This window comes from Ptychodera flava, chromosome 5 (assembly GCF_041260155.1).
Source record: "Ptychodera flava strain L36383 chromosome 5, AS_Pfla_20210202, whole genome shotgun sequence".
Classification (NCBI taxonomy): domain Eukaryota; kingdom Metazoa; phylum Hemichordata; class Enteropneusta; family Ptychoderidae; genus Ptychodera; species Ptychodera flava.
Genome location: NC_091932.1, coordinates 4268862 through 4291747, shown reverse-complemented (window position 1 = coordinate 4291747; position 22886 = coordinate 4268862). Strand labels below are relative to the sequence as shown.

The 22886-nt window shown below is 39.8% G+C and overlaps 2 protein-coding genes and 1 long non-coding RNA gene across 6 annotated transcripts in view; 1 reads left to right on the top strand and 2 right to left on the bottom strand.

Moving 5' to 3' along the window:
* Positions 1 to 1439, top strand: part of LOC139132792 (nucleoprotein TPR-like) — a 58725-nt gene extending 57286 nt beyond the window's left edge. The window contains exons 59-60 of the mRNA XM_070699050.1: positions 325 to 540; positions 1232 to 1439. Of these exons, the coding sequence (XP_070555151.1) occupies positions 325 to 540; positions 1232 to 1284 (269 nt within the window). The 3' untranslated portion in view covers positions 1285 to 1439. The remainder of the gene's footprint in view (positions 1 to 324; positions 541 to 1231) is intronic.
* A 1067-nt stretch (positions 1440 to 2506) lies between these two features.
* LOC139132791 (uncharacterized) lies at positions 2507 to 4299 on the bottom strand. Its single transcript, XR_011552445.1, has 2 exons — positions 3751 to 4299; positions 2507 to 3482 (listed from the first exon to the last, which is right to left on the bottom strand). It is a non-coding gene; the product is annotated as an uncharacterized lncRNA (long non-coding RNA).
* A 4-nt stretch (positions 4300 to 4303) lies between these two features.
* Positions 4304 to 22436, bottom strand: LOC139132790 (kelch-like protein 24). 4 transcript variants are annotated; one of them, XM_070699047.1, is made up of 2 exons: positions 22244 to 22348; positions 4304 to 7196 (listed from the first exon to the last, which is right to left on the bottom strand). In XM_070699047.1, exon 2 carries the CDS (start codon positions 7181 to 7183, stop codon positions 5300 to 5302), a length of 1884 nt encoding a protein of 627 aa, XP_070555148.1. In that variant the 5' UTR covers positions 7184 to 7196; positions 22244 to 22348; the 3' UTR covers positions 4304 to 5299. The 4 variants fall into 4 exon arrangements, 3 of the variants coding, with proteins under 3 accessions (XP_070555148.1, XP_070555150.1, XP_070555147.1); XM_070699049.1 differs by lacking the exon at positions 22244 to 22348 and adding an exon at positions 17319 to 17340; XM_070699046.1 differs by lacking the exon at positions 22244 to 22348 and adding an exon at positions 13178 to 13381.
* Between the last annotated feature and the right edge of the window lie 450 nt (positions 22437 to 22886).

The following is a 22886-nucleotide window of genomic DNA, read 5'->3' as shown; positions in this document are numbered from 1 at the left end:
TGTCTTTTATCGCAAAGTTAAATAGTCTTAGGAGTGCAAATTCTAAGACTGCAAAAGAGAAAAACAAACTGAACTACAATCAGTAGCTATACAGTTAGAAGAAAAAGCTCAGGAATTAAAGCAGTAGATAGGTACGGTGTGTTGATAGCAGTCGAGTATAAATTTGTTTTCATGATCAAGAGCCCTGGAAAATTACTTGATTTTAGTTGAAATAGCCCCGGAAAACTGGTCAAAAAACCCTTGAAAGCCCTGGAATTTTATTTGTCCCAGGTGTACGAACCCTGTATTAGGATAAACTTACCATATGATATTGTGTCTTTACAGGAAGTAAACCCAAACCAGCTAGAATTGTATGGAGTGACAGCGATGCCAGAAGACCTAACCAAGGTCAAAGTTCAACCACTGCCAGTTCAGCTTCTACAAGTATGGTATCAGCTAGTCATCAGCCTAGACCTGGTTACCAACGGCAACACATGAGAGGAGCTAGCGGAAGGAGATTTATCCGTAGACCAATGTCAAGGGGATCTGGAAGCTTTCACGGTAAGCTGCTATTATCCGTCTCAGCACCTTTCTAATCATCATTATGCACTCTCTGGTCATTATGTGCAAAAAAATCCCTCACATTTGCACAGAAACTGATGTTTCTCATTCACTGGCTGTATGTGCCCAAATCTGGTTCTTGTGAAAAAATATGAACATCTTCCTTACTGGTTGCTGTGCGCACTGATATCTATAAGTGTCTGAGTTTGTAAAGTAGTCAGTAGAAGAGCTGAAAATAGACTGCCTATCCATGTGGTGATAAGTCTTTGGCTATTCTAAATACCATTTTTAACATGAGTAGCTTCAATTTAATATAATTTTTATTTCCTGTCTGACATTTTTTTTAAACTGGGTTTTTACATCATGTCTGTAAGCCTAACCATAGAAGGGATAAATCACTTACAGTAGGCCAAAAGCTAGTCTGTGACCTACTTAGTTGATGATATTGAAATATAGTTTATGATGTTGACTGACATTATCACATTTGCAAGGAAACTGCAGATATGGTTGTAAGACGCCGCATTTGATTCCATAGAGTGTATGAGTGGCAAATACAGCGCCACCAGTGGTGATGTCTAGCAGTAATGCACCTAGCCTGTACTAAATCTCATCTTTATTCAAGTAAGAATACAAAGACAACACTCAAAAGTTGTGTATTGTGCCATTCATTGCATTAATTCTTTTATTTTAGGTCGAGGTCATCCAGCTAGTGCAAGTCGTGGTAATCGAGGCGGTCAAATGTAATTATTTCATCTACCGACACCTTTTGAAACTGTGATATTATGAGTGTTTTTTCAGTTGCTTTGTTTGGAATTTGTTTCCCATTTTTTAACACATCAGTCCTATGTATAATGTACTTTATGTCTTGGTAAATAAAATATAGCTTCTTACATTGCTAATTTTTTTGTTTTGATTTTGAAAATTTTTATTGGCTCTCTCTCCCTTTCTTATCACTCTAATAAAAACAAAAAAATATTTCAAATATTAGTATATAGCTACACCGCACACATAAAAATTAGTTTCATTCAGGCCAAGTGACTGCACATTGGCTGATATAAACTCTTTGAGCGCCAAAGTCAGTTTTTGCCGCCTTTATAAAATGTAACCCTGACAATATTTTTTCAGATTTTTACCAAAATTTTGATCAAAAACAGTAGCCACTGAAAAGTAATGTCCACTTGGTCCAAAATTGTCAAAGGAATTACAAAAAATAGTTAGAAATTGGTAAAATTTTGCACAAAAAATTTTGGAGGGAAAATTTACAGCGCTCAAAGGGTTAATTGCTTGTAAACAGAAATGTGGAAAATAGTTGTATAATTGAGGACCTTTTAGTTAGAGATGGAGATTGGTCTATTTAGTTATGTATAGTACCTACAATGTCTGATCATTTATAATGACACTATTGCCAATGAAGATACCAAGTTATTTGCCCAACAGCATAATACTTTGTTTTGACTTTTAATTTAGAAAAAAGTGCAATTATGATTGTGAAATAAATGAACACACAAACTTGTAACACGGATTACAGTCTGAGAGACAATTTTTACCAGGCCTGTCCGAGAGACAAATTTTACCAGACCTGTCAGAGAAATTTGGCAGGCCATTCAGAGATACAACTTACCAGACCTGTCAAAGAGAGAAATTTTACCAGGCCTGTCTGGGATACAACTTACCAGACCTGTCTGAGAGAGAAATTTTACCAGGCCTGTCTGGGACACAAATTTTACCAGGCCTGTTCGTCCCAGAGACAACTTTTAACAGATCTGTCAGAGAGGGTGAGTTGTTGATACATTTCTGGAGAACCAAAGCAACTAACTTGTAGTCATAGTCAATATCACAAATCAGCTTGGTGCAATGACCATATGTAGGCTGCACAGGCAGTTGACAAAGCTGCCATTCCAGACCTACTCCAGCACTGTGTTAAAAGTCATGGAAAGGGAAACAAACTGACAAAGATGATGCAGAATGTCCTTCAAACTTATTTTATTCAGTTTTCAGATTGAAACCTCTCAAAATTCAGCTAAAAACTAAAAATGTTCCTTCAGCAGCTTACTACAAATTTGTTCAAGACTACAAAAGATCTATGCACCGTACAATCAAATTCAAAACTGTAAAAAAACTATATTAAAATCTTAAAAGAATACTTGATCCTTCCTTTATGTAAACTCCTAGAAATGAAGTTAATTGATAGAGATACTATGGTGACTGGCTGCTGAATACATAGGAAATGTCTGTTGGAAACCATACCTGAATAATTGATTATCACCTGGCCATACCATCAATGCATTAGTGAGGACTGTATTAGTGTTGTAAGCTAAGTACTGCTCCATGGAATTGTCTCATAAAATGTATCTTCACAAAAAGTGATTAAGCTATTTCATAAACACAGTTCAATTAAATCCTTGACTTTTAACCATAGTTGAATAAGTGATATGCGTATATGCCAGCCCAGTTCTGTAACAGGCTTTCTATATAAATGTTACGCTAAAAACTTTCTCTTCATCTTATTAAAATTATTGCAAGTTAATATTCTTATTTTTTGTATAATCATAAAATATTTTGTTACAAAGTAATGTTATAAATCAATAATTCCAAAATACAATTGTTGATATCAAAAGTACAATACAAAAAGTAAAACACCTAAAATCTAACAAAAAGATCAAAACTTGTTCTTTGAATGAGAAAATTTAAATTGATGACACGGTCAAAATGGTAACTTCTTTCAAACAACTACTGATTCAGCTATACAACAGAAGTTGAAATTCTTCCTTTAATGACTAAAATAAAGCTTCCTGTGATGTAATAATGAAAACAATTCTACTGTAATAGTACTGGCGAGTTAATGGTAAAATTAATGAAGACACAACTGTTTTAGTGACTGGTATTGTCCAAAAGTCATTGGAGTCACCTCTAGGGGTGAGGGTAGCTTTATACCCAGGACCCTTAGGCCAAAGTAATTAATTCTTTGTTTTGCGTCCCCACCCGCGTAGAATTTTAAGGTTTTCATGAAAAACACACACAATGTATTTGAATAGGAAATTTTAGGACATGACCGCTTAGCTTTTCTGAACTAAAATTTTGTTACAATTTTTTATTTGCTGCAATCAAATTACATTGTGTTAATTTTCTTGTGTGTGTTTTTCAGCCGCTTAGACGCGTACCTTTTCCCATCTAGAGTGGACGCAAAACAAAGAATTTAATTACTTTGGCCTTATTAGAGTCACCCCCTGGGATGGGGTCATCCCCAGGGATGCGGAGTTTAACATAACTGACTTTACTGTCTTACAAAATATACCATAAGCAAATGATGATTTGCACCAAATAGTGCATTGTGCGTTTGAACATAGCAAATGCAGAGATCTTATGTACTCTCTGTACTTAAAGGGATATAGTCGTCGGAACTGCGCTCAAAGGTCGTATGGGACCCATACGACCCATGGCAACAATGTATCCAAGGCACAATGGTGATTGATGAAAGTTAAAACATGTCTGTCATAATCTATCATCGTATAATTTAAATGTTGCAGCTATGATGATGAGGTGCATCTTGATATCGTGCACGAAATACATTGTTTGTAAACAAGAAACTCGCACAGGCGCAGTTCCGACGACTATATCCCTTTAAACAATACATTGCACTGACATGTACATGTACTTTAAATACCCCTGTGTTACTTCATTAGCAATTAATTTCATTATCTAAAAATCCAACTTTGATAAATATAGTGACCTTGATGGTTACCATATTAACTGTATTGTACATAATATATGTTGATTCTGAGACCTTGTAAACAGTATTAAGGAATGTGTACATGAAACTGATCACATCTGTGTGTGTCTATGGACATATGAAACACCTGAATTTCATGTAGCTCACTGATGGCACCATGATACAAAAGATATAAACTGTGAATACATCATAATTATTTCTATTCCGACTGTTGTGTAAAACAGACAAGCTAAGTGAATGACCAAAGAGCTACTAATGAGATTATACATAGGATACAGTGTTCTGAAAACACACAATTCACAGAGTATGTTGCTAAGTATAAGTTTCAAACAATATCAGAAATCACAGTTATACTGTTGGTGGTACTCTGTTTGCTATATATTTTCTACAAGGTCATAATGCTTGTAGTACTGGTGTGAATAAGTACACATAAAGTTGGTAGCAAATTAGAAAAGCTATACATTGTGAAGACTGCAAATGGTTTAACTCTCGGACATCAAAATCCAAACTGAAACAACCTGAAGGAGTACATGTGCAATGAATCATATCAAACTGTAACATACATATCAGTAAACAAGATTTGACAATTTTTATGTTCGGCGCTTCAAAATGGACGAAAGTATAACCATACTTTCAATACCTTTTATGAGGCTGTATTGTCATTTCAGTCTTTATGAAATCATTGATTGTATGAAAATATCTTCAGACATGATTCTGAAGTTCATTTTACATAAAATCCGTATGCAGAACTGGTTGAACATTTTTGATGAAATGACATACATGTAGGAACAACACAAAGATATCAATCAATAGATGTAAGATTTTGTTCATGATGATTGAACACCGTAAGATACTGTTGGTCAGTATTGTAAGACTTAGTATGCAAGCCTAAATACTCAGAAGAACTTGTAAATCTGCATTCAAAAGTATGAATACTATTCCGCACAATTCTATAAAGACCAAAGTAAGTTTCAAGCAAAGCTTTCTCTCCCAACACAAATCATAGACTCCAACTTTCTCAGGAATGTTTTATGCTTTTGTCTTTTTGGCCTGGATTTCATGGTCTTCATCGATATCTTCATCAGATTCTTCATCCTCAACTGTAAACATCATTCCACAATGACAGAATAGCGGCTGGGATACTCTTCCATTGGGTGTCCAGCTATCTTCATTTGGATCATACACTTCCACTGACGTCACCCACTGCATATTTCCACTCATGAAGTCACGTCGTGTTCCTCCAAGAACGTGGATTTTACCGTTGTGTATCACCACAGAGCATCTGCGATGTCCATCCAACATGCTGGCCACCTGTTGCCATGTATCCGTGGCAACATCATAACGGAAGACGTGGTTGTAGATTGGGAAAGGGTTGTCGTAGGAAGTTGCTGGATTTTTGACCCCTATCAAATACACTTGATTGTGCAGTGTTATGGCTGTGCCACCACTTGTTGCTATGGGAACTGGCGCCAAAAGCTTCCATGTGTTGGTTGCCGGGTCATAACACTGAGCGTCAGCGATGTTTCCTACTTCAGTGTGACCACCCATCACAAATATCTTACCATTGCAGGATGCAACTGCAGCTCCCCTTGCAGCACGGATCATTGGTGAGATTACTTCCCAGACATTTTGTTGTGGATTGTAGCGTTCAGCAAATGCTACCTCTCTATTGAATTCAATAGAGTGACCGCCAAGGACATAGACATACCCTCCAACTTCAACTGAGCTTGTTTCTGAACGGTAGGTTCCTCGTAACGATGGTGCCACTTTCTTCCACTGCAATGTCTTAATGTTGAATAGCCATGTATTATTGGCACGGATAAAGACAACATCGTCGCCTACTTTGGATGCTGTGGCAATGCTGTCGTAAAAGCTGTTGGCCTCGCGCTCTGGATCACGACAGAGTACTGTCATCTCTTGTGTTTCTGGATTGAAACTAAAGACATCATGGTTGAACTGTGTTGGTAGATTGGGTCGACCTGTTTTGCCGCTCAACAACAGAATGAGCTGTTTGCCTCTGGATGGACCGCCTTTCATAGAGATTGCATCTTGCCATGACGACAGCTGTTCTATCAGTGGATGCGACATCACTTTCTCTTCAAAATACTTTGTATCAACCCTGGCAAAATTCACCTTTGGTAATAGATCAGGGAGTTCCTTGGCTCGACTTTCCACGTCATGGGTCACCCAACGCATGATTGATTCATACAGAATTTCTTCTTTTACGGAGATATCATCAGTATTGATGAATTCTAGAAGTGCATCTTTGGTAAGCATTAAGTACTCTTCATTTTGACTGACTTCTTCCAGATAGATACGTGAAAACTCAGCAGCAGTGTCTGCCAGCTCAGTGCATCCATGGTTGTCAGCAAATCTTTGGAAACCAAGACAATTGGATGGATGGAGCTGTCGTTGTAGATAAGCTGCACATGCATCACGGACTGCAAACACCTGGAAAAGACTTGCTACTTGTAGTAAATCTTGAACATTGCCATCAGTGATGATGATCTTTGCTGTGTAGATGTAATCCAATAAAATTTGCATGATGGCCGGATCTACATCATTCAAAGTAATTTCTTCGTATTTGCTTTCCTTCATATCCGTGGTAAACATGGCATGGAAGTAACCACTACTGGATGCAAGAACTGCACGGTGACCATGGAATACACTATCCCTAACATGAAGCGTGATATCCGTGAACTGGCCTTCCTGCCGAAGGTCATTCATGCCTTGCATCAATCCATGGGAATGTGCCGCTGAGGTGAATTCAAGGTCATGTCCATTGCCGACGACCTTGAACATTTGTAGATTTGATTCCTCTACTGCAGCTGCTTTGACATGACCTATATTAGCCATTGGTAAGTGATGCACAGTAATGCTTCCCCTGGTTACAAGACCTCTGCCAGTTGCCATGGTGACTTACTTTCTACAACAGAATGATAAAATCACTGTATTTTAAATGTTGCTTTAAGAACAGTGTTGCGTTCAGGGTCATTAAAACTAAGACAATAATAAATTTATGCCAACTCTTGGCGTCTTGGTGGGTAAAACTCTAAAAATCTGTGGACAATTATTGTGCGAATGAAGTGGAAACGACTTTTATTTTATTCTAATGAAATTGATTTCATTGTCTTAGTGTTTGGCTGTCTGCATCTGTATGCTAGCATCAATGCTGGTGTATTTGTATTGACACTCTGTCATGCAACGTACATCAGACATCAAACATTGATACCAAACTTTCCATGTTGGCAAACAAGCATCAGTGTGAACTTTTGAAGTTGCCATGTCTGTCGAAGTTGTGTTGAAAGAGTTGACATGATCTGATGTTTGTTATAAGTTTGTAATGATGGTATCCTTTATGTTAGCAGTCAATTAGTTACTTCAAATATTGTGGAACATTGCAGAAAGATGTACGAGAACATGTGTCAGTTTCATGACCTTTTATTGTTTTTGGTAAGACATATCAAGTCAGTTGTGTTTGCCCATTTCAGCTGTATTTCTGCTTATCTGTGATTACATATGGTCTGAAACTAAAAATACCTCTTTTTACCTCATTTTTGCAGTGTCAATATCTGAATACCTGACGTTAGATTAAACCTTCAGTTCCAGCAAAACTAGTGCTATGTATTGATCTATTCAAGCTTCATTGCTGTACAGTGTTTTTCATCACCAAACAGGTCAAAGTATGATCTTGGTTCAATGTACATGTAAACAAGACTTGTACAATTCATTGTAAATGTTTGCAGTCCTCAATCCCTGGTTATTGACAGCAACTAACTATTTCTATGATATAAGTCCTCCTTTGAAAGACGCCTTTAATCACAAGTACATCTCAATTATGTCCACTTAGACACCTTTTTCATAGAACATCATGAAGCAATGTTGAAAGATCTGAGACTTGGAGTTCTCTGCCAGACATTGTCTGAGTGAAATGGTAAACAACTTTATGGAGTGACCATAGCTAGACCTGCACAGGTCACTTAGTGGACAGAGTACTCTGACCCTTCACAAAAATGCCATAAATAGAGATTTAATTGCAGCCCATACTAAACTACTGTTTTCCTTACTCTTAGCCTAGATCTCATCGTCTTTCAGCCTTGTTAGGCGAAGACGTCAAGATCTAGACTAGTTTACTCAATGAGAGAGTCAGTCGAATCACAAATGAGAACATTTCCCGTACTTCTCTGATAGTTCAGCATTGACTATTGTTGCTGCATATGAAGTGATTAAATTAAAGTGTACCATGCCAACGGAAGGATTTCTTTTGTTTTTATCTGTGACTGGCATTGTCTTTTGCCTCCCAATCTACCTATACTTAGCTCTCTGCTACGCTTCTAGTTTATTTTTTATTTATTCCAGAATTTTTTGATAGAAGAGTTGTGTACAAAGGATATTTAAACCACAGTCAAATTATCAGAGAGTAGTCTGCTTTATAAACATCAATTTACTACCAGAACTATTAGATATGCATTCTTCTAGTGAGTCAAGGCACAGACATTAAAGGTCTTGTTCCTTAGATAGTCTACATGTCATGCAAATACATTCAAATCCTGGGTAAGCCAAGGAGATACATCATAAAAACCAAGCAATCTCACTTGTACCTCCATGAGCAAACTGACAGACGGTTAATTCCCATTGAGGTGGACGCTAACCTAAGCCATAGGATCACCAAGAAAACAACATGTACTTAGTGTACAAGCGTCTTTGATCATTCAGTGAAGTAGTTTAACAATCTGCACGACGACCGGGCTTTTCCGGTACCATTGCATGACGGGTAATATTGGCAAGAATGGCGTCTTTCAGTGGCGTCATTGAAAGTAAACAAAAGCCAGCAATATCGCCAAAATAAAGACGCGGTTTTCTCATAAACTAAGGTATATTTTCACTGTTTTTGAGATGGTAAGTGTCGGCTATAGGTCTGAAGAATATTGTCGACAAATGTTTTGGCAATATACATATTTTAAAATATAATTTTATCAATTTTCAATTGGGTAGCTAAAATTACTTGATTTTGAACGAACTCAACTTTCAAAACTTGTAATTTTTGGTCTAAACAGACAATCGCCAAACTTTGCCGATTAAACGTACCCCATTGTCAATGTAAACGTAAAATAACGTCACCTGGGTCACTAGACACGCGATCGTTGGCAGAAATGGAGCAAATTCACGTGTGTGAATATAGGGCAAAATACGAAAATTTTGTCAATTTTGTGGCATAATCCCGCTGTTGAACACGACGCTGCTTGAAAAAGGCTGCAAGTGTCACTTTGGGCATAGCTTCCACAATACGGTAAACGGGTGCTAAAGTCCCGCCCGCTCGGCTGGTGACCTCACTGCACGGAGAAATGGAGGGTACATTTTCTATGGGGTTGACAGGACCTCTCTTTGAAACTTTGTAATTTTTGGTCTAAAAATCATGTAGACAATTTAGTATGAAAAATAAGGCCTTTAGGTATTACTAATTGTTTAAAAATGATTAATCGTTTCTGTGGTTCATTAAAATGTGTTCTCAGCACAGTTAACTTTTGAGCGAAACAATGAAAAACCCTAAAATTTTCAAGCCGATTATGTTCCACCTTAAGTACCGTCAGACTAATGCAAACCTCTCCAATCGGCAATGGTTTACTCCTGGCAACATACAACTTCATGTTACTCATCGGGGGCTTGCCCCCTCGTCGGTAATTGCTCTGATTGACACGATTTCGAGTAACTTGCAGTGAAAACCATTGATTGACACATGTCAAATCCCAGTCGTAAGGGTGCGAAGCGCGGTACTAGCCAATCCCTTACCATTTTTTGAATGCAGCTTAGCTGATTATTATTGCCCTCAAAGTATGAATCATCAGCTATGCCTTAATAAGGTAAAATAGGCGTAGATAATCAAGAAAACAAACGCTAATGACGTGGCGGGAAAATCGCATATGTTGTAAACAAATACTCATGAATAGTATCACATGACATCTCAAAGCTGCACCTATTGGTTTAGAGGCTAGACATAATGAGGTCATGCATAATGAGCTGTCGTGTATTACTCACTCGTGCGTGCTCATTCATAGCTTCACCGGGCCGGCGAGCCACTCGAAATGTACAAAACTTGCACAATACGGAGTAACTCGTCGGCGTATGAGCACATTTTCTGTATTAATGTAATGTAGTAGAGGTTGCTAATTACAACTGCACATAGAGTTAAACTTGTGGTAGCCCGTATTTGTTGAAAAAATCCCAACAACTAAAATTTCTGTCGATCTCACAACTGTCTGCGATCGCAGGCAGTGTTGCAAGTGTTCGATCAAAGGGTCATACTGCTGCCCGTCACTGCCCTACAGGCAATTTACCTTCCAATCTGTAATCAGTCGATATCTCTGTACCTGAACCCATTACACTCTGTAAAACCAAACAAAATAATAGTCCCAGCCGTCGTTTTTCCAGCGAGTGTCAACGATCATCTGTGGTATGTCCATGCAACGATGATCGTATCCGGTATCCACACACTCAGTGACACTGCCCGTCAGGAAATTATATGGATGACAGTTTTGAGACAGGATTCAGTAATTGTGAGTAAAACATACGCATATTTTGTAGCTTTCTATAAATGTGGTTGTACTCTTTGGGGGCTGGTACACATCAGCAGGGGCTAAACAGCAACTCTTTGTTGTTTTAGACATCGAATCTTGACAGTACGGCAGTCGACGGGTAGTTGGACCGGTCGGGATGTTCATGTGATCGCTACATTTAGACCTTTCAATGTAGGTTCGTTCCAACAAAGCCATTTTTGTACGGTTTGTACCTATCTTTATTTCTACTCTAGAAACATCATTAGCTTTAAATTTGATCCGTAACTTTAAGAACCATGTGCGTTTCTTGTTCTAATGTTTTGGTGGTTGTAGGAGCGACAGCGGTCAACTCTCGTCGAAGTGTCAACCATTTATGCGGAGGGTGGGAAATTTAACTGTCATAGAAGACGTGCATACTGAGGTTGTCAACGTCTTCAAATCATCAACGAAATAATTATTTTAATTGAATAAATTACAAACAATATCAAATTATTGTAAAATATCTTCATATGATAACAAATATTGATTGTTATTTATACCTTAGCGATTGAACCCACCCATTAAAGAAAATGGTTTCTAACATAATGTCACACATGCCAATCACCCTACAATACCCAATCAAATCGCTGGTACCGGCCACACCTCAAAAGCCGGGTTATCGTGCAGACTGGAGCGACAGCGGTCAACTCTCGTCGAAGTGTCAACCATTTATGCGGAGGGTGGGAAATTTAACTGTCATAGAAGACGTGCATACTGACGTTGTCAACGTCTTCAAATCATCAACGAAATAATTATTTAATTGAATAAATTACAACAATATCAAATTATTGTAAAATATCATCATATGATAACAAATATTGATTGTTATTTATACCTTAGCGATTGAACCCACCCATTAAAGAAAATGGTTTCTAACATAATGTCACACATGCCAATCACCCTACAATACCCAATCAAATCGCTGGTACCGGCCACACCTCAAAAGCCGGTTATCGTGCAGACTGTAATTCAAACAATACCCAAAAATGGCTGAAAATGCCAGCTTGGAAGTAGCTGCTTGTGTTCCTGCACACTGGCTACACTGGGAGCAATTTAGAATGCTTGCACTTGAAAACCAGTTGTATTTTTTTAAAACATGTAAATGTACACTATCAGCATGTATGTGATTGGCTGTTGAAGCTTGGATGCAAATGTGACATTCTCTAAAAAGTGATCCAACCATGTATTAGGAACTTCCCCAAGATTTCAAACCATACAGTTAAACATTAACTTATTTTCAAAATGTTGCCGCAGATTTTTATCCTCATAACTTGATCAGTTTTTGTATGGATGGTTTCTCTGATATGTTTTCCACTTTTTGCTGATCTCTTTTTTTGTTTACTGAATTCTTATTTTGTAAATAGTTTTTTGAAAAGTAACCAAGGACAAGGTGCAACATTACTTGATCAGTTACGTCTTTTCACATTGACTGAAATTTGTCAAGATGCAAGGTGTGAGAATTGAAGAAGAGCAAATGCAAACTTTTGGAATAATGGGTGCATAAATGACAACCAAGAAAAAAATATTCCACAAAAGCACAATGACAAAAAATCCACAAAAAGCACTCAGTGTCATTTCATTTTGGTGCCCTTCCACCGCAGTGTAAATGGCATAAATATTTAGTGCACCCCCTTAATCAAAGTCTTTGAGTAAATTAAAGAAATTCTGGAACTTTCTTTGTAATTTTACCTTTTGTATATCAGTAAGGATCAAAGTTGACACGGTGCGTATCGATTCAAGTTGGCACATGGGCAACTTGCATGACGTGCATGTTCACAAAGGTCAAACTGACCCGACCGGCAGCATTATCAGATAATTATGGACAGTCGGTCGCTCCATAGACTGTCTATGGTCACTCATATCATAATCGTCACGACGTATGTAGTCAAGGCTGGTGCTGAATATAAAAAATTGGGTACTAGCCGAGCCTGTGTTGCATGCCTCAGGTGCGTGTGCCCACAGTCACCTGTTTTCTAAAATTCCGCTCTGCGCCTACGAGCCCCATAGACGTGTGTACATACATGTACTACATGTATTCTTCTCAGGCATATACACACGTCTATCGGCCCGTCTGTCTGTCTATGGGGGCAGAGCACAATTTTAGAAAACGGGTGACTGTGATGTGTCCTATCTCGAAGTGCAAGCATAGGTCCCTTCACAAACTATCTCCTCATGAATTACCACCATACTGCACGAACTGAAACAACGAGTTTTGACCGGCGAATCGCACCGACGGACAAAGTTTAGCAACTCACCAAGTGCTGATCTATCATTTGTTTATGGGGGTTGTTCCCAAAGCTGTGTATGTACTCACCTACGTGATTCCTTTGATGTGAAACGACGTTGTCTAAATGCGAACAACTGCTTTTATGCAAGAGTTCAAAGTCAGGTGAGGTGACGGGCTGTAGTATGCGGCCTTTTGTTTCATTATACGGCAAGTTAATCGCTCCACAATCTATAAATATCAGCGTATTATTTTTATGCTAAAATGACCTTTAGCAAACGACAGTGAGCTAGCGAAATGACCTTTACGTCCCCAGCCATATTTGGTAAAGACTATACCAAATATGGATTGGATCTGCTTCCGCATTTCATGCATTTCGCATGCAGTCTGATGTTGAAGGGAGCCGTCATTATTTACGGCCTGGGGGGTCGGAGGAATTGCTTTAGAAACTCCAAAATTTCAACCATGACGTGTTTGAGTAATTTTGAGTGACCCCCCCAAAAAAAACAAATGGGAAAGTTAAATATCTATACAGTAAAATGGATTGCTGCTGTGACAGGCCCTGTACAGGTCTGTGTCGGAAAGAGGTTCCATTGCTGTGACAGGGGCTGATGTACAGGTCTGTATCCAGTGCTCTGATGACATGCAGTGTTCTCCGTAGGATTTTTTACGAGGGCGAAGATGCGGTGCAAAAGCACCATAAGCGACCGCGCAACGGGGGGAGGTCAGGAGGAGGGTATCCCCCCTCCTGCCGTTGGAGCGTTTGAAAAATAGAGATTAAAATGGCGTTATTTGGTGGCACTTGGGGAGTATTTTTTTCAGATTTTTTTGTATAAAAAACTCAAAGGAACAGAAATCTGAGACATTATTCCAAAACTTATATTCCAGTTCACTGATTTCAATGAAGATTACATTTTTTGAAAACGAAAAAATAGCGACAGACATACATTCACATTTATTTTTATCATTATTTTCCTGCAATAAAAGATGGGTTTGTTGCAAGGTATTCCACTGGTTGTAAACTTTATAGAATCAGAATTAGCTTGCTTTACACATTTCCCCTATCGGTAACCTATACAATGTAGAATATAGAAAGCAGATGTTTCTCATAAATGATCAGGCAAGAATATCAATCTTTAATCAGGAAATACTGAAAAATGTACTCAGTACAAGCCTCTAACATAAGGCTTGCCATGTCGAATAGCTGATCATTCTCGTCTGAAGATCACAATAACGTGAAACACATAGTGTAATGAGATTTAAGTTTCTTCTTGAAACCACCTGTATTATGATATATATATATATAATATATATATATATTATATATATATATATATATATATATATATATATATATTATATGTGTGTTTGTGTGTATGTGTACATATACCGGGTATGAACATAAATTATCTCAAGCATACATATTGCTGTTCTTTACTATTATTGTTGTGTTAATTCATAGCTTCACTAAATGCTTCAGTACATATCAACGAAATTGAGTAGGCCCCCCACTTCTTGTTCTCCACTTTTGAGCAACCCCCCCCTTTGTAGCTTTCGATTTTTTGAGTGACCCCCCCCCTCCCCTCTCAGATTCCTCCGACCCCCCAGACCATAAATAATGACGGCTCCCTAGGATCGTGGACTTTCAAGGACACAGAAAGCGAGTACAGTGCACAGGTAGGGAAGGTTGGCCAGGACTCAGGAGTAGTCGGTCACTTTCGACAACTACAGCAAAAAACAGGATGGTTGAACAGTCTCATATACATTACGTTTACTTTTTTGTACGTGGCACAAAAGTTTTGAAGATAACATTGTAGATAAAAAGAACCGACTCATTTGAGTGTCTGGACTGAACACACAAGGGAATTGCTAAATTACTGAGTGTGTTGACAGTAGAGACCACAGGCTACCCAGACAGTATTAATAAGCTCATTATTGAGTTTTTCTCACTGTTTTCTCTATCAGTTCCTCTCCTTTTCTTCATCACAGTCCCCTATGGATATACAGTGGATTTCAACTAGGCACCGCAACTCAGCGTGTGAGACGGACGCATTTCACATACAAAACACACGGTAAGCTTGGGTATCACGACACATTTCAAAGCCACCGACACCTTGATTAATTACGGTAAACCAGCATGGGACAGCCGCTCTGTCTAGACTGAGAGATACATCTGACCTACAATGTAACTGTTTTTACGGTTTCGGCTGCAAGCTAAAATGAATTGAAATATCGCATATGTTGCTGCTAAGACAAGTCGAAATACCAGATATTTTGCTGCACAAACACCTCACATTGCAAAACGAATAAACAAAATACATACCTCTTATCATACTTTTTTAATATTTATTTTATGAACACGAATAAAGTGAATATAGTGGTGACCATGAGTAAATGGAGTAACATGTACTTCGACTTCCGCTTTGGAATCGGTGAAATAAAGTCAACTGATATCTTTAGTCGACGAAAAAACCAAAGCCGCTTACAGATGACGACTTTGTCTGTATTTCGCACGAGAAAATCTACTGTGCACTACTTCACGGAAAGAAGTTTAGAATACGAAATCAACGGATAATTGAACAAGGTAACTCTGATGTAAGGTCGCAAAACGAGAAAGCAGTTGAAATATATTTCGAAGCAAATTTTTCTTTCTCAAATTTCTGATATGTTGTAGTCTACCAAAAGTTAAAAGAAAAACAAGAACAGCAAAATATTGCATTGCCTTACGGAATGAACATTTGGGACAATTACTCGCCATTACTATTGAAATGGAGGAGGTGGAGATGGCTGGCGCGATGGTTACGTTGTTCAGTCGGCAAAGGAGGCTGAGTGTTAATGTCATTACATGCCGGATGAGAAAATGGATACGAGTGTAAAGGTTGATTCGGAGCCATACTATATAGTATCGCCATAATTCGCCACGTACGCATAGGGATGCATTTATGCGAACATACATGTAGACTGGTGGTAAGGCAATACATTCTGTTCATAGTACATGCTAGGTTGATAGTACGGCCGGGTCTGTTGTGAAACATTGCAAAGTTGCACGCTCTCTACTGAATGGAGTTGCGTCGTTTTTTACCAAACCCTTGTTTACATTCACTGTGGTAATGACATCTGTGCCAGCACATGTTGGTGTACCGGGTGATTTTGACGTCTGCTTGCTTGGAAAAGTAATTCCTTGCGATTCAAGTAATTTCTGTACACTGTTAGTGTGCTTGGGTCGTTTTTTCTCCTGTCTGCTTGCGGCTGCCTGGATTATCTCTGGCCAAACTTCGCGTATAGTCTCGATGTTTTCTGGAATTTTACCATTGTAATACGCACGAAGAATGTATTTACAATCACTTGTCCATGTTGTCTGATACGACCATTGAGGAGATATTTATCTGGATTGTTGTTGATAAGAAATGGCCGAACTTTACTTTCGAACGAGTTACATATGGAGTTAGCTGTGGGTCCATAGCTGTGGTGTTTTCAGACGGGATTCCCGCCTTTTACGGGCTGGTTTTTGACTTTTACGATAACCCCGCCACCACAGCTATGGGAAACTGCGTAGAATAGCGTCCACGTTACGCCCGACAGCACCCTTGTCGCAACTTTGTTTGGCGATATTTCGAAAAGTTTCCATTCAAATTACAAATTGCCAACACTCATTGACAACTTGGTTATTAGGGACCCACCACGACCATTTAAAATTCACTGAAATATCACCTTTTTCCTAGCTTTAACCGACATGACTACCCGGAGACCGCCATTTTGCTAGCGTAAAACTGTTGACCAACAGTTCGAAATAGACGTAAGCTTATTCGGGCCCAGCGTGTTTCATTCCTTTCAAGGTTAAAGTTGCGTATTAACGTTTCATTCCACAGAGTTGAGAGCAGAAGCAAACGTAGCCCGTTGAATTATGGTCACTTTAATCATGTTCAAAAAATAAACGTTTTGAAGTATGTTACGGTGTGTGTGTTTTGTGCAATTTCTGTAATTTTGAGGTGCATTGCAGCAAAATGTGAGGCCTTGTGCTTTTACAGTTTCAGCTATTAGCTTTTAAAGAGTTTTCTCAATAGAAACTAATAGTTTCTATTGAAAAAGCTCTTAGCTGAAACTGTAAAAACAGTTACATTGTAGGTCAGATGTATCTCTCAGTCTAGACAGAGCGGCTGTCCCATGCTGGTTTACTGTAATTAATCAAGGTGTCGGTGGCTTTGAAATGTGTCGTGATACTCAAGCTTACCGTGTGTTTTGTACGTGAAATGCGTCCGTCTCATACGCTGAGTTGCGGTGCCTAGTTGAAATCCACTGTAGGGACTGTGTCTTCATGCTCTGACTGATCGGAGTAAATAAAGTAAACGGTTATATAATCTAACCTAGCCTCTTAACCCTTTATTCATTTTACATACATTACAAGGACGTGTATCTCTCATATACACACCTTGTAATTAATTAGTCAACACAACTAATCATGCTAATCCGTGGACTTATCAGGGATTTACGGGTTGGTCAACATCGCGAAAGATAGGAATGGTTACTAAAACGGGTATCTTTGCAATGTTGACCAACTCTTGATAAGTCCACGGATTAGCATAATTAGTTGTGTTGACTAATTAATTACAAGATGTGTATATGAGAGATAAACGTCCTTGTAATTGGTGTAAAATGAATAAAGGGTCTATAAGAGGCTAGGTTAGATTATATAACCGTTTATTTTATTTACTCCGATCAGTCAGAGCATGAAGACACAGTCCCTATATCCATAGAGGGACTGTGATGAAGAAAAGGAGAGGAACTGATAGAGAAAACAGTGAGAAAAACGCAATGACAAGCTTATTTCATTCTGTCTGGGTAGCCTGTGTAGAGACTGAAGTTAATTAGTACAGCACTCTGGCTAAACCCCGGGGCTAAACAAACCATAAAACAATGTATACCTACTGAAGCCAATCTGTTGTTATAGACATACAAGGATAAACAGTGGAGTGGAGTGTTACATGATTAGTATTTTACTCAATGAGTCGGTTCTTCTTATCTACAATGTTATCAACAGAACTTGTGTGGGACATTCAAAAACGTAAACGTAAAGTATATGAGACTGTCCAACCATCCTGTTTTTTGCTGTATAGGGATAGCTCATACAATTGCATTTGCATTCTCGTGAAACACAAAATTTTTCATGCACATGTCAATTTGAAATTTGGTTCTGAACCGTTTATTTTGATTGTCAATGTCAGTGACATAACGAACAGCGTGCAGCGGTCCACCCTGAACTTACACACCCCTCTACTGCTTGTTTCTGCGGACCGTCCGCGTTCGATCGAGAGGTACAGTACTTTCAAAATATTGTTTAATGGTAGTAAAATGGTCTTAGGTTATTTTCATCGAAACTATACCAGCCTTCACTGCATTGCCGTCATCATCGTGTCATGGTACTACACGATTACTCGACTGATCGATCGAGCTCACAACTGCCGACTTCTCTGGCACCTACACACAGTACCCAGCCACCTGTTGATTCAGCTGCGCCAGCATTTTACAGCCTTCACAGTCCTGGAGGAACTATGGCACAATCACAGGGAACTTTCCTCATGAAGAAAGTGTAGGTTTGGAGAGAGTTTCATCGGGTCAAATAATGATAACGTCCTTGTAGTGTTTCATGGACATCTAGCCTACATTACGTTTGAAACAACAACAACACAAGAGTTATGTTCGTTGACAACATGAATATAAATATAAACAACAACAACTAATAGATTTTTTGTTGGTACAGTTGAGGTTGGATGGTCTACAACAGCTCGCAAGACTCGGCCAACCAGTTTTCATTACCAGGGTCACTCCAGCACGGCGATATACTACTATATGCGATATCTCGCCCAGCCTAAATATCCTTCTATCCTTTCAAATTCATGCCAATTTAGACAAGTCTTCACTAGTAGAAAGGCCTTTTCCGACGATATATTGAATATATCCAATGTTTTGTATCATACCAGTATATTGCGATCTGATTGGTCAAGACGTGAAATAAACCATGCTATATTCGCAATGCAGTACGGTTGGAACAGGCACGAGCTCCCAAGTAGAGAAAAAATCCATTTTCTGCTGACCCGCACTGGCTCGGAAGGTTGTTGTGATTGGTTGACGAATGTGATTGACAGTCGTGAAATGGGACCGCCTCATATGGCCACAGTGTACTGAACGAAACACGCTTTAGAGAAAGCTTTACCATGCATACCGTAGACACAGAAGACGATCTTCGTACTTAGAAAGCTTTACCATGCCGTAGACACGGAAGACGATCTTCGTACTGCTGCTGTTGAAAGCGTATCGAAATTTCTAGTAATTTATGCGAGAGGTCAGCGATTTTCCTGAATATTTAATCAGTCTACAGCTTCGCCTATACGGCCACAGTGTACTGAACGAAACACGCTTTGAAAACTTTACAGATCTGGTTTTCTGGTTTTGCCGTCCGACCCAAATACCCAGGCAAAACCTCGAGCTACTGTACTGCAGCTAGGAGTCTGAGTGTACTTGTTTGGCTATCAGTGATATTTAATACTGACCCGCACTGATGGGCATGGAACTTGGAAGCACAACAATCGAAGAATGGGGCAGGTTCATATGTTCGGGACACGGTTGCGAGTGTAGTGATACATACCGGCCGCCGCGTAGTATGCATAGAATAATGCATACTACGCGGCGGCCGGTATGTATCACTACACACGCAACCGTGGTTCGGGATGGTGGTGAACATAAGCATAAGGAAACCTACATTCGCATAAGACGTTTTGACGTCCTTGGCATAACATAATCGTCTTCCGTGTCTACGGCATGCAAAGCGTGTTTCGTTCAGTACACAGCAGTGTGGCCGTATCGGCGAAGCTGTAGACCTGATTAAATATTCATGAAAATCGCTGACAGAAAGTTCAAATAAATTACTAGAAATTTCGATATACGCTTTCAACAACAGCAGTACGAAGATCGTCTTCCGGGCGGCCGTGTCTACGGCATGGTAAAGTTTGGCAGATCGTCCATGTAGCCGACACGAACACGAAGTGTCTGTTACCGGCTACCAAAAACTATGAAAAATAGTAAAGAATGAGCTACAAAATCACTATCAGTTTTAAGTTGCAGGTAGAATAAGTCTGTGCCTTTGTAAAAAATACTATAAAAATAGTAGAAAAAATCTGGTTTTGCCGTCCGACCCAAATACCCAGGCAAAACCTCGAGCTACTGTACTGCAGCTATCAGACTCCCAGAAGTCCCTGACTGCGCCAGTCCGCCAGTCAGTTCACAGTCGTTTGGAGAGCTATTCAGCGCTGGGACTATTCGCCCCATAGACGAGAGTACAGAAGCGAGAAATACCCCAAGTCTGGAAACAGAATGGCTATAAAAACCACGCCATGTCACATTCCGTGTCCGATTTCACTGTGAAAATTAGCAAGTTCATCTATCATGCAACCGTCGATCGTTCCCTATCATTCTAAAATTTCATACCTGATACTTTATCTGATTCAAAAACGCTCGTTTCGTGTGATTTCGGCCGAATTCGACGGACACCTCGCCAAAACCTGGGGGTGAGCAACATTCCGGTCACCTCACAGTGGACGTTGGGCACCTCCACTTTACTGACGTTAGCGCCGCGTACCTATGAGGGGTGACTTGAAGGTTGTTCATGCCTTATGTTTTGGCGACGTGTCTTCTGAATTCGGCCGAAAATCACACGAAAATTCATACCTGATACTTCATCTGCTTACAAAATGCTCATTCCTGTGATTTTCGGCCGAGTTCGAGAGACACCTGGCCAAAACATAAGCGTGAGCAACATTCCAGTCATCCCTCATGGGTAGGCGGCGCCAACGTCAGTAAAGTGGAGGTACCCAAGAGGTGACCGGAATGTTGCTCACCCCCAGGTTCTGGCGAGGTGTCCGTCGAATTCGGCCGAAAATCACACGAAACGAGCGTTTTTTGAATCAGATAAAGTATCAGGTATGAAATTTTAGAATGATAGGGAACGATCGACGGTTGCATGATAGATGAACTTGCTAATTTTCACAGTGAAATCGGACACGGAATGTGACATGGCGTGGTTTTTATAGCCATTCTGTTTCCAGACTTGGGTATTTCTCGCTTCTGTACTCTCGTCTATGGGGCGAATAGTCCCAGCGCTGAATAGCTCTCCAAACGACTGTGGTCAGTTCAATATTCACAGACCCCAGCCATTGGGAACGTTAAAGCCGCACTTTTCAATCCAGGTTCTCGCATTAGTGGAGTTCTCCTCCAGTCAAACGCTTGGCCAGTACGATGTTTGATTTCTATAACATTATTACACAAACTGATCTCAACCTTTTGTCACATTTTGCTAATCCTGCAAGCAGAGTTTATGCAAGCTCTTTTGATTGACGGTCGGTTCAAATCGCAAACAGTCATTGATTCCCCACCACAACACTTGAACTTCCAAAAAAAAGTCTTCCAGTCGCGTTAGACTTTAAATATAACCACAGAGTTCGATCGGCAGCAACTTCGCGCTGACCGCTTGGCAGTTTGTCTATGTTTGTTCGGCTGGGGAAAACTAAAAAGTTGCATTTTCTGGAGCGTGTGCCTGCGTGTTGCCTGTTTGGTGTCCACTTACACAATGAACGCCACCATAACTTGACGTCCTTTTAAAGGGAGGCTCCGCCTTTAAGTGCTGGGGTCCCCACTAGCTGCAGTACAGTAGCTCGAGGTTTTGCCTGGGTATTTGGGTTTGCCGTCCGACCCAAATACCCAGGCAAAACCTCGAGCTACTGTACTGCAGCTAGGGTCCCCACCAGCCCTTTGATATGCATGATTTGATTAACCTATCGTCCGTTCGGGGAGTCCGGAGGCTTGTAGCTACAGATGCATGCTAGATGTAGATAGAACCACAGTTACGAGTGGAGTGATACGTACCGGCCGCCGCGTACTATGCATATTATATGCATAGTACGTGGGCGCCTTGCTGCAGTACAGTAGCTCGAGGTTTTGCCTGGGTATTTGGGTCGGACGGCAAAACCAGCGCTACAGATCCAACCATCCAGAGAGAGTGCAGGTGCCGAACGTCTGGACGTTCGGCGCGCCTTGCAAAGTTATTCGGCGAATCCGGCGTTCTTCTCCTTACCGGTTTACCTTCTAATACTATTTTGCACCTACCCGCTCAAGGATGTCTCGCTATTTATCCAAAGTACTGCCGTTCGGCAGGATTTTGTGTGCCGATTGCGGGTTACTCACTGAATGGGACGCCATGTTTGAAAGGGATGACGTCACAGTCTCGCACATCCACGTTCCTATCCTATTAGCATAACAATGCACACATTTACGTTGTACGTGTACGCTGCAGCGCTGCGCTGGTTCTTTCAGTTTTCATAACTACTGACCGGCCGAACTCCGAAATGAAGATCCACGTTCCTATCCTATTAGCATTATTGTAGCGATATCAACAAAACGCCATCGGATATTTGCTGCGCTATGTAAAAAAGTTACGCCAGATTGACTTCATGTTCGGGAATTAAAAATCTTTGTACGTGTATAATTAAAACGAAGCTAAACAAATAAAAATTAAACAAAACTCAAGTAAAAATTAAACGAAATAAATACCGGACGGCTCGGTAGTGCATCTCTTTAATACATAGTTGCTTTTATGTACACAATAGAAAGGAAATAAATGTAACTTCATTGTTACTAAATATAGCTGCACACGCGATATCGCACACTGCTGCCTGAAATTATAACAATTTTTATTGATGCATGCTCGCCTGGTCGCTGTTGCAGTTTTTGCGGAAAATGCGGACAAGCA